The sequence below is a fragment of the Wyeomyia smithii genome, chromosome 3 (assembly GCF_029784165.1).
Source record: "Wyeomyia smithii strain HCP4-BCI-WySm-NY-G18 chromosome 3, ASM2978416v1, whole genome shotgun sequence".
In the NCBI taxonomy this organism is placed as follows: Eukaryota; Metazoa; Arthropoda; class Insecta; order Diptera; family Culicidae; genus Wyeomyia; species Wyeomyia smithii.
The window spans coordinates 159,941,738-159,958,811 of NC_073696.1; the positions used below are offsets into that span (position 1 = coordinate 159,941,738).

Here is a 17,074-nt window from a genome sequence, read left to right on the forward strand (position 1 = left end):
AGCTATGAAAAGGAACATATTCCGAAGACTACTTGGACTCACTCACTTTTCTCAGAGATGGCTGACCCGATTTCCTCAAAATTAGTGTCAAAATAAAGGTCTAGCTGCCTCACAACACCCTATTGAATTTTAATGTAATTGAACTGTAATTCGTCTGTAATGTACCGAAATGTGAAAATCGCGAAACTTCATTATCTCAGAAACTACACAACCGATTTGATCAATATTATTATCAGATGAGCGGGCTAGTTAAGGGTTAACTGATGAATTATGATTGAACACGTGGTTTTACTTTTTGCTGCCCTATACGTTCCCATTGCATTTGATTATAATCGAACTTAAGCAACCGTTATATAATAAATTGTTCATAAAACAACGAAAGTCTATTATCTCAAAGACTACATGGATTATGTGAACATAACTAGTGTCATACGAACGAGTCATCTCTCAAACTTACAAATAACAGACTTCATAACAATTCGATATGTGGCTCAAAAGTTATGGAAAGAAAAGAAATTCAAAGACTATTTAAAACTATACCTGCTTTGATCGATATATGTGGCCTCAACATAATTTAAATGTGGTATCGTACTATTTGAACGTTACAAATGCATTGATTCCTTGCGATGCGTTTAAAATCTGCAAATGCACGACGAATCGGCCATAGGATATGGTCAAAGTCAAATAACAAATCGATTAAAATGATTGGTTTTATCGAAATGACAACATCCTCGACTTTTGGCTTCTATACATCGCTCTAATTCTGAATATATTCATATTGGGTGGCATTCGGTCATTTTCAGCAGATTTTCTGGCATCAATCTGACACCGGAAATACCCATATGGGGAGGTATTTAGTTATTTTGGTTGTTTTCCAGAAACTAAGTGGTCATCTTTAAATTTAAAATGCTGTCCAGGGTCAATGTTTGGTTTCTATGCATCATCTCGATTACGGGAATATCCATATTGAGTATTATTCGGTCATTTTCGACTGTTTCCTAGAAGTTGCCATTTAGCAATTCAAAATGGTGCCTGAGGTCAACTGTTAGCTCATTGCATCATTCTGGTTCCAGAGATACTCCTATTGGATGGTATTTGGTTATTTTAGGCTGTTTTCACAAACCGGAAGTGGCCATCTTGGATTTCAAAATGGTATTTGAGATAATTTCTGGCCTCCGAGCGTCATTTCGGTTGAAGAAACACCCATATTGGGTATTATTCGATCATTCTCGGCCGTTTCCCAGTAACCGCAAGTTGCCAACCGAGAATCTAAAATGGGGTTTGTGGTCGATTTCAGCTGCTGTGTATCATTCTAGATCCGGAGATACTCATGTTAGACGGAAATCGGCCATTTTTGGCTTTTTCCAGAAACCAGGAATTGCCATCCTACAATTGTTAATAGTGTCTGAGGTTAATTTCAAGCTTCTTGCAACATTCTGGCTCCGGAGATACTCATATTGGGTGGTATTTGGTCACTTTGGGCTGTTTTTCAGAAACCTAAAGTCGTCCTTTTGGACTTTGAAATTGCATGTGAAATCAGTTTCTGTCATCTGGGCGTAATTTTAGTTCCGACAACATCCATATTGAATGGGTGGTATTTGGGCGTTTACGGCTGTTTTTCCGAAACCGGATGTCGCCATTTTGGCTTTCATAATGGCATTTGAAGACAATTTTGATCGATTTTAGCTCCTGTGTATCATTCTAGATCCGGATATTATCATATTGGGTGGAAATCGGCCACTTTTGGCTATTTTCCAGAAACCGGAAGTTGTAAAATCCAAAATGTTGCCTGAGGTCGATTATGGAACACATTTGTTACCACTAAAAACATTTAACTGCCAAATTTGGTTCCATTTAGTTGAGTAGTTCTCGAGATGTGCAGAGTGTGTGTGAAGGTAAACAAAATTGTTTGGTTATTGTTTTACTCACTGCTAATTGCCGTTTTTTTACGTTTTTCCGGATTGTTTCTGTGCGAAATACTATTTATTGGACGCATTTCGTTGCAACCCATCGGTACCATTTGGAGTACAACGTTTTCCAGCGACTATTAGTGAAAAATCACCCAAAAGTTACGCTGCCGTAATATTGATTGTCGATCCCGCGAAAAAAGCAATGGAGTCGGTTTGTTGTGCTTGTGCCTGCGGTTTAGAAAAGCCCGATGAAATTATGTGCAATGGTTTTTGCAAATCTTCTTTCCACCTAAAGTGTGCTTACATATCGGCAGAAACTCGCGATGCTGTAGCTAGTTGTTCCCAACTGTTTTGGATGTGCAAAGCTTGTACCAAAATGATGGCAAATGCTTGTTTTCGTCAAGCGATCTCATCCACAAATAATGCTATGCAGTCGATTGCCGACGAACAGAACAAAGTGCTGGATGAGTTAAGGAAAGAAGTCGCACTGAACTCTGCCAAGATTAACACAATACTTGAGCGAACGCCGCTGCCAACTACACCGCATCTCCCCAGATCGCAAGTCCCATTAAACCTGCGGAAAAGGCCACGGTTATTAATTCCCGACGAATCACCACCGCGCGTGAATACTACTGAAGGAACCAGAGAAATCGAAGCTGATGATGCGATACCGTTGGCTGCTGCAAGAAAGGATCAGCTGTTTTGGTTAAACCTGTCCGGCTTTGATCCTCAGGCAACAGTGCAGCAAGTAGAGAAAATTGTCAGAAACAATTTGAATACTGACAAAGCTGTTCAAGTCGTAAAGCTGGTTCCAAAAGGTAAATCGCTAGACGATCTTACATATGTCTCTTTCAAAGCTGGCGTCGACACCCAGCTGAAAGACTTGGCACTATCGAAATCGAGCTGGCAAAAAGGGATTGTTTTCCGACAATTCGATTTCCAACGCACTTCGAATACACGCGCTCCCTTTCGCTTCTAACCAACGTCAGGAGGAAATCAAATGTAACAACACAACATTGTCACCGTTAAGTTCTCGTCACTCAAATAATTCTACTTTTCAAAATGAACAAATCACTAACTTTTCGCACAACGATACGCCGTGCCCAGCTGATCACATCAGTCCCGCTATCGCCTATCGCTCATTTACCATCTATCAACAAAACGTAAGAGGCCTCCGCACAAAAAACCATAATCTGCTGCTAGCCCTGTCACAATATGAGTATGACGTCATCGCATTTACAGAAACTTGGTTGTACCATGGCATTCGGAATTCGGTGCTCACTCACAATTATAATATTTATCGGTGTGATAGAAACGCACTGACCAGCCAACACAGGCGCGGCGGTGGAGTTCTTATAGCCGTAAAGAATCAACTTCGTAGCACTGTTGTTTGTGTCGCTGGCAGCGATCAGCTGGGGCAGGTTATTGTTCGAATTTCATCGGAGAATTTCGATTTATTTGCTTGCTGTGTGTATCTGCCCCCGAACAGTGAGGCTACGCTTTATGAGCAGCATTCGCAATGTGTGCAAAAGTTGATCGACCAAGCGGGTGATCGAAATTTAGTTTTGGTTGTGGGAGATTGCAATCTTCCACATTTATGTTGGACACACGATGAATATATATAAACTGTATGCTACCGATTAATGCCTCATCAGAACAAGAGATGGTTCTTGTTGAATCAGTTCTTCCAAACGGACTATTTCAAATAAACAATATGACTAACTTCAACGGAAGACTGCTTGATCTAGCATTCATAAACGATGCTAGTCGTGTTGATTTGTTGGAGCCGCCGTTACCATTGCTCACAACTGACCAGCATCATCGTCCTTTTGTGGTGGCTTTTGAGCTTGCTGATAAGAAGAATGATGATTTAAATGTTGCAAACGCACTCGACTTTGATTTTAACCGTTGTGACTTTGAATTGTTGAATCGGCGGATTGCTGAGACACGTTGGGAGGATTTCCTTCCTTACTGCAGTGCTGATGAAGCTGTGGTTCGATTCTACAAGCATATCTACGACATTCTACGCGGTGTTGTCCCAACAAAGCAACAACTTGGACAACGTGTACGCAAAAAACCGTGGTGGAACAACCAACTACAGCATCTGCGAAACCGACTCCGCAAGGCTAGGAAGAAGTTTTTTCGATGGAGAGATGAAAGGCACAAAGCTGAGTTGCGTGACATAGAGGGCGAATATAACTCTTTGCATGCACACTGCTTTCGCTGCTATATTCGTCGTATGGAAGACAACATTAAAAACGACCCTGCATCGTTCTGGACGTACGTGAGAAATCGGAAGCAACAAAACGGCATCCCTCAAAGCGTGCATTACCTCGATACTGCAGCTGAATCCCCGTTTGAATCAGCAAACTTGTTCTCATCCTTCTTTCGAACTGTGCAAAGTATTAACTTACCACCTTCGTCTGAAGAGTATTTGAGCAGTTTGCCGCTATTCGACTTGAACATGCCGCTTTTCAACTTTTCGTTAAGTAATGTGACGTCGAAGCTGCAATCGCTTGATGGGACGAAAGGTGCCGGACCTGACAGGCTACCACCCCTTCTGTTTAAAAACTGTGCTGCGACGCTCGCCCTACCTGCAATGATTATTTTCAATCTTTCGATGTCTGAAGGAATTTTCCCGAACGCGTGGAAGTCCGCCGCTATAACACCTGTACATAAAACAGGTAGTACTCACGACGTCACGAACTACCGAGGCATTTCGATCTTAAGTTGCTTGCCGATGGCATTTTAAAGCCTTATTCATGACTCGCTCCCGCTGATGGCCTATGTTTCTGCATTGAACAGAGCGCTCGAGAAGCGCCAGCAAATAGATGCCGTATATGTTGACTTTGCCAAGGCATTTGATAGAGTACCGCACTTCTAATGGTTACGAAGCTACAAAAAATGGGGTTTCCTACGTGGCTAACACGGTGGATATTGTCGTATCTCACCAATCGCAATGCATTCGTTCGTCTAGGCGACACTAGTTCACTCCCATTCGAGATAGAATCTGGTCTGCCCCAAGGCAGCCATTTGGGCCCTCTACTATTTATTCTTTTTGTGAACGATTTGTGCGTAACTATTAAATCTCCTAAGTATATGTTCGCCGATGATTTGAAATTTTATCGTGAAGTATCGTCGATAGTTGACTGCTGTGCCATTCAATCCGATATTGATGCGCTGCTGAATTGGTGTACGCTAAATGGTATGGAAGTGAATGTGCAGAAGTGTAATGTTATCTCATTCTGCAGAAACAGGCAAACCGCTCTGTTCGAGTATAAAATGGAGACAGTCGGTATAACTCGAGTGAATTCCGTGAAAGATTTGGGTATCCTTCTTGACAGCAAACTTTGCTTCGCTCAACACATTGCAGTTACTACCGCTAAAGCCTATGCTGTACTAGGCTTCATAAAACGAAACACGCAGCATTTTAATGATGTTTATTGCCTGAAGGCCCTCTACTGTGCGCTAGTACGCAGTATATTTGAATACGGAGTACTTGTTTGGTCACCCTATCACGCTGTTCAAATCAACCGAATTGAACGAATTCAGCGTAATTTCGTCCGATACGCCCTGAGAATGCTGCCTTGGGAAAATCCTATCCGTCTGCCACCTTACGAGCATCGAAGTGCTCTTATCCAGCTGCCAACTCTGACTAACAGGAGAAGTCTACTACAACGCTTGTTCATCTTCGACCTTCTCGGAAACAATATTGATAGCCCGGAACTGCTAGAACGAATACAATTTAATGTGCCATATCGAACCACCAGACGAACGGATTTCTTCAGACTTCCTATGCATCGCACTTTGTTTGGCCAGAACAATCCATTTGATACGTGTTGTCGTGTATTTAATGTTGTATCTGATTATTATGACTTTGATGTGAATAGGACTACTTTTAAATCTAGAATAAGCTAATATTAGGAACTGTCTGTGCGATACTATCGAAGACCAGTAAATAAATAAATAAATATTCAAAAAAAAATTTGTGTTTCATTTGAATGGACATATTTGTTACCCCTTAAAACATCCATATGCCAAATTCGGTTTCATTTGCTTGGTTTTTTCTTGAGTTGTGCAGAAATTTATGTTTCATTTGTATGGGACCCCTCTCTTTCAAAAGAGGGAGGGGTCTCAAACTATCATAGGAACCTTCCTCGGGACCAAAAACCCCTACATACAAATTTTCACGTCGATCGGTTCGGTAGTTTTCGAGCCAGACAGACAGACAGACCGACAGACCGACAGACAGACAGACCGACAGACCGGATTGCATTTTTATATGTATAGATTACAACATCAATATTTTAGAACCCAAAGAGTGAATATACATTTATTGGATTGAAGCGTTCATGTAAATCTATTTAAACAAATAAAAGTTTGAATGAGAAAGGCTGGGTCTGACCGCTATTTGGATTAATGTAGGTTTTTTTTTTGAAAGGTCAGAATTACAGTCTACAACATAGCCAAAAACATTTGGCCAACCTTTTGTAGTTCCTCTAGAAATATTGAATTTGCTTTTCGAGATAATTAGTTTATAATTTTATCTATATGCTTGCTAAAACAAAATTTTTCTTCACGGGGTATATATTTGCTAGGAAAGACAAAATCATTATTTGCAACTCTGATGAAATCCTGCTTGTGAAAAGTTTTGATATGGCCTTGGCTTCGGGTAAAATAGTAATATGAAAAAGCCACTGCGAGCTCAAGAAAAACTTTTTTTTGTGATTATTTTGAGTTTGGAATCCAACGGTGTACTATTTGTCTCCCCTTTCAATCGTCTTTTCGCACGGAATTTTTACATCATCTGGGAAAATACTGAAAAATTTAACTAGGAAATATTTGATCCTAAAGCTAGAACAGCAAAGATAATCTTTAGGGTAGAATGTATCTTTTTGCCTTTCTCCTAGAAAGGTATAGCAATTACTGAAAAAACTAAAGGTATAAAAGTGCTCCAAAGGGCCGAATCTCGTATATCACTCGACTCAGTTCGACGAGCTGAGCATTTTCTGTATGTGTGTGTATGTGTGTGTGTGTGTAACGCTCTCCCAATCTCACTCGATTTTCTCAGAAATGGCTGGACCGATTTCAATGAAATTAATTGCAAATGAAAGGTTGCCCCATAAAACCCTATTGAATTTTATTGTAATCTGATTTCTAGTTTAGAGGTTATGTATCAAAATGTAAAAATCACGAAACATCAATATCTCAGAAATTACGCAACCGATTTGAACAAAATTAATTTTAAATGAACGGGCTACCTAAAAAACCCTCTACTTCTGAATTTCATTAAGATTGAACATGTGGTTCATAGGTTATGGGAAGAAACGTATTCTAAAGACTATTTAATCTCACTCATGTTTCTCAGAGATGGCTGGACCGATTTTCATAAAATCAGTGTCATATGGAAGGTCTTGTTACCCCATAAGACCTTATTGATTTATTTTGCAATCGGACTCTTACTTTGCCTGTTATGTTTAAAAATGTGAAATTCAGGTATGAAAAGGAACATATTCCGAATAATACATAAACTCACTCATTTTTCTCAGATATGGTTGAACCGATTTCTACAAAATTAATGTCAAATGAAAGGTCTAGCTGCCTCATAACACCTTATTGAATTTTGCTGTAATCGGACTGTAACTTCGTCTGCAATGTACCGAAATGTGAAAATCACGAAACTTCATTATCTTAGAAACTACACAACCGATTTGAACAATGTTGATATCAGACAAACGGGCTAGTTAATTGACGTGGTTTCAAAGTTTGGCTACCCTATACGTTCCCTTTTCATTTGATTATAATCGAATTTGAGGAAAAGGTATGTATTAAATTGTTAAAACAACGAAAGTCTATTATCTCAAGTATTACACGACTTATTTGAACATAACTAGTGTCATACAAACGAGTCATCTCTCAAACTTACAAATAACAAACTTCATAACAATTTGATATGTAATTCAAAAGTTTTGGAATGAAAAAAAGTTCATAGACTATTTTAAAACATACCTGATTTGATCAATATATATGGGGCCGTTCAATAATTACGTAAGCATATTTTTCCACTTTTTCAACCCCCCCCCTCCTTTCCTTGTATGACATCGTAAAATTTTTTAATACACCCCCTCCCCCCTAGTAATATCTTACTGTCAGCATATATAGATTTTTACTCTAGTTTCATCATTATAAAGCAAGCGCAGTACTTCGTTTCGTCTTCTGTCCTTTATTCGAGTAATTTTGTAATTTCCTTTTCATGAATTTTACCGTCCACGCTGTCATGAACATGATTATTTGAACAGCTGCATTAACAATGTTTTTCTTAAGTAAGAAAATCAATTCACCCCCTCCCTCCCTTGTAAGATAGCGTAAGAAAATTTCACACCCCCCTCCACCCCTCTTTTCTTACGTAATTGGGGTTTCGCTCGTGATTCAATTGTTCGAAATTAAGTCATATTTTTTATTTCGCTATTTCTTAAGTACTAACATTACGTCAAATTTCATATTTTATACTTCAATTACAACATCAATATTTTAGAACCCAAAGTGTAAATGTACTTTTATTGGATTTAAGCATTCATGTAAATCTCTTTTTACAAATAACAAGTTTGAATGAGAAAGGCTGAGTCTGACCGCTAGGTGAATTAATTTAGGTTTTAAATAATAGATAAACTGAAAAAAATCCATACCATTTCATCCAAGCTTTTTAAATCATTGGTAATGATTTGTTGTAGTGGGCCATACATGAGCAATGGGTCACTAGCGTCATCTTCCTCTTCACTTTCGAAGTCGAACAAATCTATTTCTGCTCCTTTTATAGCAACCTGATTATTGCCACCGAGTTTTGCTCCAGCAGCAATACCATTTGCTTTATTGTCGGCAGCAATTTCTCTATCGATCTGTCTTTCCATTTGAACTAACATCGGAGCAAGCATACCTATCAAAAGAAAAGTTTTATTTATGATTTCTGAGTATTTTATATAAAAAGTTGTAAACAAAAAACCTACCAAACTTTGCCCCTAGACGAGCAACCTCCAAAAGACACAGTATAACGTGTTTCTCATTCTTTCGCATAATCAGATCGTCAGTCTCAAACAACAGGCACTCAAAAATTTGCAAGCTTTTCCTGTGAAAATAGATGTAAAGATAAGAGTTGAATCCACTACGGTTCTATTTAAAATCAATTTTGGTATTTTCGGGGTGTTTAGATAATGGTTTCTTCAGTCAGAGTATTGCAAATTAACAATAATGCAAGTAAAAATCTCATACCTAACTAGGCTAACGGCTCTTCATAAAAACCGGTTCTTAGAGAAGCGCCAAAACCGACACCGGTGTAGGGACTTCCCTACCAGGATTTGTGATTACTTAAAAATAAAACCTAAATTAATCCACCTAGCGGTGAGACCCAGCCTTTCTCATACGAACTTATTATTTTTTTAAATAGATTTACACCAACACCTCAAAACTACACCTTGATAATTTCTGCTGGATTTATTATTCATTCTAAACAAAAAAATTTTGCTAGCCAACAGCACAACTATACCGAACATTCAAAATATAACATTCACACACATATGAACATACATTCGTTGTCTTGCTTTCGTTTCGAACAGACGCAAATTGTTTTACTCCGGTTGATTCGAAATATAACAATACGGCACACGAGTTGTCGTTCGACGGGTATTGTTTTATCGGTTCGTTCTTGTGTAGTGCCCTGTGCGACAACAATAGCCTGCAGTTTATCAGCAGAAGCATCTTTTGCGCACTGGCAGGCTACCCCGCCAGTGGCCGGTCCGGTCACGCAGCTGGAATCATAGCAGCAAAAACATTCCCTCGCACCGCTGGTACCCCGCTAGCAGCACGGATCTCCATACGGCCGAGTGAGTGGATTCAACTGCAAGTCTCATATACAAGGCCGCGCGCAAATAAGACCACCGTGATACAACACAAAACGGGATCATTCGATGTCGGCATTGTTTGTTTTGCTGAGACACTCTTCCTGATTGATCCAACTAGCAGCCATCAGGCAAATGACCGTGTAGGCAAAAGACCTAGACGTTCGGTGAAGTATTCGCTTTATGATTATAATTTTTATTTTTATTATCATTATTATTATAATTGTTATTATTATTATTATTATAATTATTATTATTATTTTTCGTCTCCAATACGATTGTCTTTTTGTTTCATTTGAGCCATCTTAACTTGAAAAATTGTTTTTTTATTTAATACCAATTATTTGATCCCCCGTATATTCGGATAATTATCGTTTGTGTGCGGTAGAGCGTAACGCTCCCGCAAAAATGGACAACAACCAGATGGAACTATTCCTGGATGTGGAAACAAATGGGGAAGAGATTGAAATCTCCCCCTGCAGTTCCCCCCTGCCTTCCCCTGTACCATCCCCGCTACCTAGCCCTGTACCAAGGGTACCTGAAATACGGGTGAAAGCTTACCCAGATGCTTCGAAAGGTCCGTTCATAGTTTTTTTCAGGCCCATTAAGAAGCCTCTTAATATAATACAAATCGGTAAGGACCTGACAAAACAGTTTTCGGACGTAACCGAAATTATTAAGGTTAGACCGAACAAACTGCGAGTTGTCGTGAGTAGCTTGAAGCAAGCAAATGCAATTGCTAGCTACGAGCTCTTCACGAGAGAGTACCGCGTGTACATCCCTGCCAAGGACGTGGAGATCGACGGTATGGTTACCGAAGGAAACCTCACGGTCGATGACATTTTGCGTCACGGGGTTGGCTGTTTCAAGAACCCCCTGATTCGGAATGTAAAGATACTGGATGTCAAGCAATTGCATTCAGTATCCATCGAAGAAGGGAAGAAGAAATTCTTCCCTTCGGATTCCTTCCGTGTGACATTCGCCGGATCTGCACTGCCGAACTACATCTCTTTGGACAGGGTTCGTCTGCCTGTACGCCTGTTCATACCGCGGGTCATGCATTGCCAAAACTGCAAGCAGTTAGGTCATACAGCCACCTACTGCTGCAACAAGGCACGCTGCAGCAAGTGCGGAGGCAATCATGCTGAGACCGCTTGCAGTGAGGATACTGAAAAGTGTCTTTACTGTGAAGGAACTCGGCATGACCTTTCGGCGTGTCCCGCGTACAAACAGCGCGAGGAAAAAATTAAGCGTTCCCTCAAGGAACGATCAAAGCGCTCTTTTGCAAAAATGCTTAAGAGGGCTGAGCCACCCTCGACAGGAAACATCTTTTCCTTTTTGCCAACCGATGAGGGTACATCTGACGATCCCGTTGAAGGGTGTTCTTATGCCATGCCATGGATCTAGGAAAAGGAGAATGCTTAACTCTCCTAATCTTTCTCGCAAAAATCGTAAGATAACCCCTAGCGGAATGAACAATAAGCCAACACAAAAAGGAAGTAGTGAAAAAAAACCGAAGCAAGTACCTCCTGGTTTTAATTTCAATTCAAACCAGGAGTACCCACCGCTTCCTGGGGCACCAAAAACCCCTCGTGCACCCTTTGCTCATTCAGAAAATAGAAAAGAAACAGGGTTTATAAATTTCTCTGATATTGTGGATTGGATATTTAAAACGTTCAACATACCAGATCCCCTTCAAAATATTCTTCTTGCCCTCCTCCCCACAGTGAAAACCTTTTTGAAGCAACTAGCAGCAACTTGGCCCCTCATTTCAGCTATCATATCTTTCGATGACTAATACGGCCAAAGAGGTTAGGAATTTTATCACTGTATTACAGTGGAATTGCAGAAGTATCATCCCCAAATTCGATCTATTTTCTCATTTGATAAACACACACAATTGTGACGCGTTTGCGCTCTGTGGAACCTTTCTCAATTCAAACGATCAACTTAATTTCCACGATTTTAACATTATTCGTCGAGATCGAGACTCACACGGAGGAGGGGTACTTTTAGGGATCAAAAAGTGCTATTCTTTTTTTAGAATCGACCTCCCCTCGATCTCAAATATTGAAGTCGTTGCCATTCAAACGAATATGAATGGAAAAGACCTATGCCTTGCTTCGATATATATCCCTCCGTCCGCGCGGATTGAACAGAGGCAACTTACTGATATAGCAGAGTTGCTTCCTGCGCCTTTTTTGATATTGGGAGATTTTAACTCTCACTGTTCGCTATGGGGGTCGCTGTACGACGACAACCGATCTTCTTTAATCTGTAACTTAATCGACGACTTCAATATGACAGTTTTGAATACTGGGGAAGCGACACGTGTACCTAATCCTCCAGCACGTGAAAGCGTGCTTGACCTATCCCTCTGCTCGACATCACTAGCGTTAGATTGCCAGTGGAAAGTAATCAATGATCCCCACGGTAGTGATCATCTTCCAATCGTTATTTCAATTGCTAATGGTTCAACTCCCCCGGATCCAATCAATATCTCATACGACCTTACACGTAATATTGATTGGAAGTCTTATGAGACGATTATTGCGGAATCCATCGATACTTACGAGGAACTTCCTCCGGAGGAAGAATACGCGCTCCTTTCTGGCTTGATCATCGACGCCGCGACTCAAGCTCAGACGAAACCGATACCCGGGGTAACGATTAGACGGCGCCCTCCTACCAAATGGTGGGACAAAGAGTGCTCTGAACTGTACGCGCGAAGGTCCTCGGCGTATAAGGGCTACCGAAAGTACGGCTCTGTCAAGCTGCTTCGAAGGTACGAGGTACTCGACAGGCAGATGAAGAGCTTGATGAAAGCGAAAAAACGCGGATACTGGCGGCGGTTTGTAAACGCGTTGTCGAGGGAAACAGCGATGAGCACCCTTTGGGATACCGCCAGGCGCATGCGGAACCGTGAAGTTTCGAATGAGAGTGAGGAGTATTCAGATCGCTGGATACTCGATTTTGCCAAAAAGGTCTGTCCGGACTCTGTACCGGAACAGAAAACCTTTCGCGACGCGTTATTAGTAACTGCGGAAGAGCCTCCATTTTCGATGTTGGAATTTTCAATGGCTCTCCTGTCGTGCAACAATAAGGCTCCAGGGTTAGATAGAATAAAATTCAACCTGTTTAAGAATCTACCCGACTCTGCAAAAAGACGCTTGTTGAATTTGTTCAACAAGTTTCTTGAGCTAAATATTGTTCCGCACGACTGGAGGGAGGTAAAAGTCATTGCTATTCGGAAACCCGGGAAACCTGCCTCTGATCACAATTCATATAGGCCGATTGCGATGCTCTCTTGCCTCCGGAAATTAATGGAGAAAATGATCCTCTTACGGTTAGACAAATGGGTCGAAACAAACGGTTTACTTGCAGATACTCAATTTGGCTTTCGCCGGGGCAAAGGGACGAACGATTGCCTAGCGTTGCTTTCTACTGAAATTCAACTCGCATTTGCTCGAAAAGAGCAAATGGCTTCTGCGTTCTTGGATATTAAGGGGGCTTTTGACTCTGTCTCTGTAGAAGTTTTAAGCGCGAAACTTCAATCGCAGGGACTTTCACCAAATTTGAATAACTTTTTGCTCAATTTGTTGTCAGAAAAGCATATGTATTTCTCACATGTCGATTCGACAACTTCCCGAATAAGTTACATGGGCCTTCCCCAGGGCTCATGTTTAAGTCCTCTCTTATATAATTTTTACGTCAATGACATCGATGAATGTCTTGCAAATTCATGCACGCTACGGCAACTTGCAGACGATAGCGTTGTATCCATTACTGGTAGCGAGGCTAGCGATCTGCAAGGACCATTGCAAGATACCTTAGACAATTTGTCTGAATGGGCTCTTAAGCTGGGTATCGAATTCTCTCCGGAGAAAACTGAGCTGGTCGTTTTTCCTAGGAAGCATAACCCAGCTCAGCTGCCGCTCCTACTAACGGGAAAAACGATCTCTCAGGTTTTAGTCGCTAAATATCTCGGGGTCTGGTTCGACTCTAAATGCACCTGGGCTTGTCATATTAGGTATCTAACACGAAAATGCCAACAGAGGATTAATTTTCTTCGTACGATTACCGGAACCTGGTGGGGTGCCCACCCAGGAGACCTTCTAAGGCTTTACCAAACAACGATATTGTCTGTAATTGAGTACGGGTGTTTCTGCTTCCGCTCCGCAGCAAACACACATTTGATCAAGCTGGAGCGAATACAATATCGTTGTTTGCGTATTGCCTTAGGCTGTATGCAGTCGACCCATACGATGAGTCTTGAAGTGCTAGCAGGTATTCTCCCGTTGAAACATCGCTTTTGGAATCTCTCTTACCGGTTGCTAATCCGATGCACAGTTATGAACCCATTAGTAATTGAAAATTTCGAGAGGTTGGTCGACCTTCAATCTCAATCCAGATTTATGACTTTATATTTTGACTATATGGCTCAAGATATTAACCCTTCTTCATACGTTTCCTCCAATGTCGCACTTTTAGGTACTTCATGCTATATTCTTCGACACCACCATGAAAACAGACATTATAGGTATCCCGGATCAATTGCGACCACAAGAGATCCCTAAGATTTTTTCCAATAAGTTTAAACATGTTAGTTATAATAAAAGGTTTGACACTGACGGATCTAATCTAGATGAGTCCACTGGCTTCGGTGTTTAGCATGAAAATTTTACCGCCTCTTACAAACTCGATGCTCCTGCTTCCGTGTACGTCGCAGAACTTGCTGCTATTCAGTACTCTCTTGGGATCATCGAAACCCTGCCCATAGACCACTACTTCATCTTCACAGATAGTCTCAGTGCCATTGAGGCTCTGCGATCGATGAAGCCTGTGAAGCACACCCCGTATTTCCTGGGGAAAATACGGTGGTTTTTAAGTGCTTTAACAGATAAAAATTACCGGGTTACCTTTGCGTGGGTCCCTTCTTATTGCTCGATTCCGGGTAATGAAAAGGCTGACTCTTTAGCTAAGGTGGGTGCTATTGATGGCGATATTTATGAAAGACCAATTGTTTATGATGAATTTTATAGCATTTTGCGTCAGAGAACACTCAACAGTTGGCAATTATCATGGAACTCAGATGAACTGGGACGGTGGCTACATTCCATTTTTCCTAATGTATCGACGAAAGCATGGTTCAAGGGGTTGGATGTAGGTCGGGACTTCATTCGCGTGATGTCCAGACTTATGTCCAATCACTACACGTTAAACACGCATCTCTTTCGTATAGGGCTTGTAGACAGTAATCACTGCGTTTGTGGCGATGGCTACCATGACATCGAGCATGTTGTTTGGTCGTGTACCGAATACTGTGGTGTTAGGTCCGAGCTTATAGATTCCCTTCGGGCCCGAGGAAAACAACCGAACGTACCCGTTAGAGACATTCTGGGAAGCGGTGATCTCCAGTACATGACACAGCTATACGGGTTTATAAAAAATGCTGGAATTAAAATTTGATTTTTCTTATCTATTTGTTAGATTACAATTCCCGTTTCAAACTGAATGAAAATGATACACCATGCTGGAGACACTAAATCGAAGACTCGGCATCTTCATGTTCACGCAGACACCTCAGACCAAAACTGCTCAACTGGAACATCACTGCTTAGCCATGTACAAATAAATAAATCCTGTAACTCATTATAGTTAAAATCAAAATTGTAACTCCCCTCCTCTCACCTTAAATCCCCACTAGCTCGTAGTCGGCAGCGAGATATAAAAAATGTGCCTCCCTCTTTTCCCTGCTAATTTAGAATTTAAAAAAAATGTACTTGGCTCAGTTAAACATAAATTGTATCGTGCCGTGTCAAATAAACTATTTTAAACTAAAAAAAACATATGAACATACATTAACACATATACATGCAAATAACATTAAATTCTTTCAAATATATGATGCGATTTTGTTTCTGATCGTGATAAAATCGAGTTGTACTCATATACTGCGTATAAATATTTAGATTGTTTATGTCAACTTTAGTCAGTACATTTCAAATATTGTATAATTAAATGTTGTTCCTTATACAGTGCGATGCGTTCGTTTAGACGCACCATGTTTTTCATAGGTTTTTCTTTCAAAACAAATTGGATTTTGAATGTCGAAACTTATTTTTATTTGTTATCATAAACTAAAACAAACAACATCAGTTTTTTTTAAAGTGCACTTGTTGAAAAAAAAAATGCGAAAAATTAAAAATAAGCTGATGCATTCGTTTAGACGCACCTCAAGTTAACGTAGTAAATACTCAAATTTTCTGAGTCAATCAGTTTGCTAATAGTTTGTAGCTCCTTTCTTATTATTAATAACTTCAAATACTATTCTGGGCATTGAATTGACAAGGTTCTGGAGAGTATTTACAGAGCTTTTATGCAAGCATGAACGTATGCATGATTAAAGATCGTATACTGTGTCGAACTTACGTCTATTGGTGTAAACTCTTGCAGCCAAGTTACCCCAGAGGTTCTCGATCGGGTTACAACCTGGGCTACATGCTGGCCAAACAAGTACAGTGGTATCTTTTTCAGGAAACCAGGCCTTGGTTTGCCGGGAAACATGAGTAGAAGCGTTGTCTTGCTAAAATACAACAGGTTCATACAAATGATCCACCCAGTATGGAACCAAAACGTCTTCCAGAAGCTCACAGTAGTAGCAGGAATTCATTTTGGTGGTGATCCTGCAGTTAGGAGGCTTCTCGTCATAAGAAAATCCTCCCAATATCATAACCGTTCTCCCGCCAAAATTTCTCTTGGATCGATTGACATTTGATTCCACCAAATCGTTGACTGTAACAGTACGGGCCATCGAGGTTAGCTTTTTACTCATCAGTAAAAATTTAACCTTAATGGTCCTGACTGTTACAGCCAATACTTGCACGATTTGGCGGAAATTTATGTCACTTGATCCAAGAGAAATTTTGGCGGGGGAACGATTATGATATTGGGAAGGTTTTCTTATGACGAGAAGCCTCCTGACTGCAGGATCACCACCAAAATGAATTCCTGCAACTACTGCGAGCTTCTGGAAGACGGTTTGGTTCCATACTGGGAGGATCATTTGTATGAACCTGTTGTATTTCAGCAAGACAACGCTTCTATTCATGTTTCCCGGCAAACCAAGGCCTTGTTCTCTGAAAAAGACATCACTGTACTTGTTTGGCCAGCATGTAGCCCAGGTTGTAACCCGATCGAGAACCTCTGGGGTAACTTGGCTGCAAGAGTTTACACTAATAGACGCAAGTTCAACACAGTATACGATCTTTA

The 17,074-nt window shown here is 40.6% G+C and overlaps 1 protein-coding gene across 26 annotated transcripts in view; it reads right to left on the bottom strand.

Annotated features, from left to right (window-relative positions):
- The window catches only part of LOC129732737 (GAS2-like protein pickled eggs), a 1,144,034-nt gene that overhangs the window by 840,280 nt on the left and 286,680 nt on the right, over window positions 1–17,074 (bottom strand). For 25 of the 26 annotated variants that reach the window (XM_055693913.1, XM_055693917.1, XM_055693914.1 and 22 more), the window contains exons 4-5: window positions 8,915–9,033; window positions 8,597–8,844 (exon numbers count right to left, since the gene is read on the bottom strand). The exons of the other annotated variant lie outside the window; for it this stretch is intronic. In XM_055693913.1, the coding sequence (XP_055549888.1) occupies window positions 8,597–8,844; window positions 8,915–9,033 (367 nt within the window). The remainder of the gene's footprint in view (window positions 1–8,596; window positions 8,845–8,914; window positions 9,034–17,074) is intronic. 26 annotated transcript variants of the gene reach the window in all.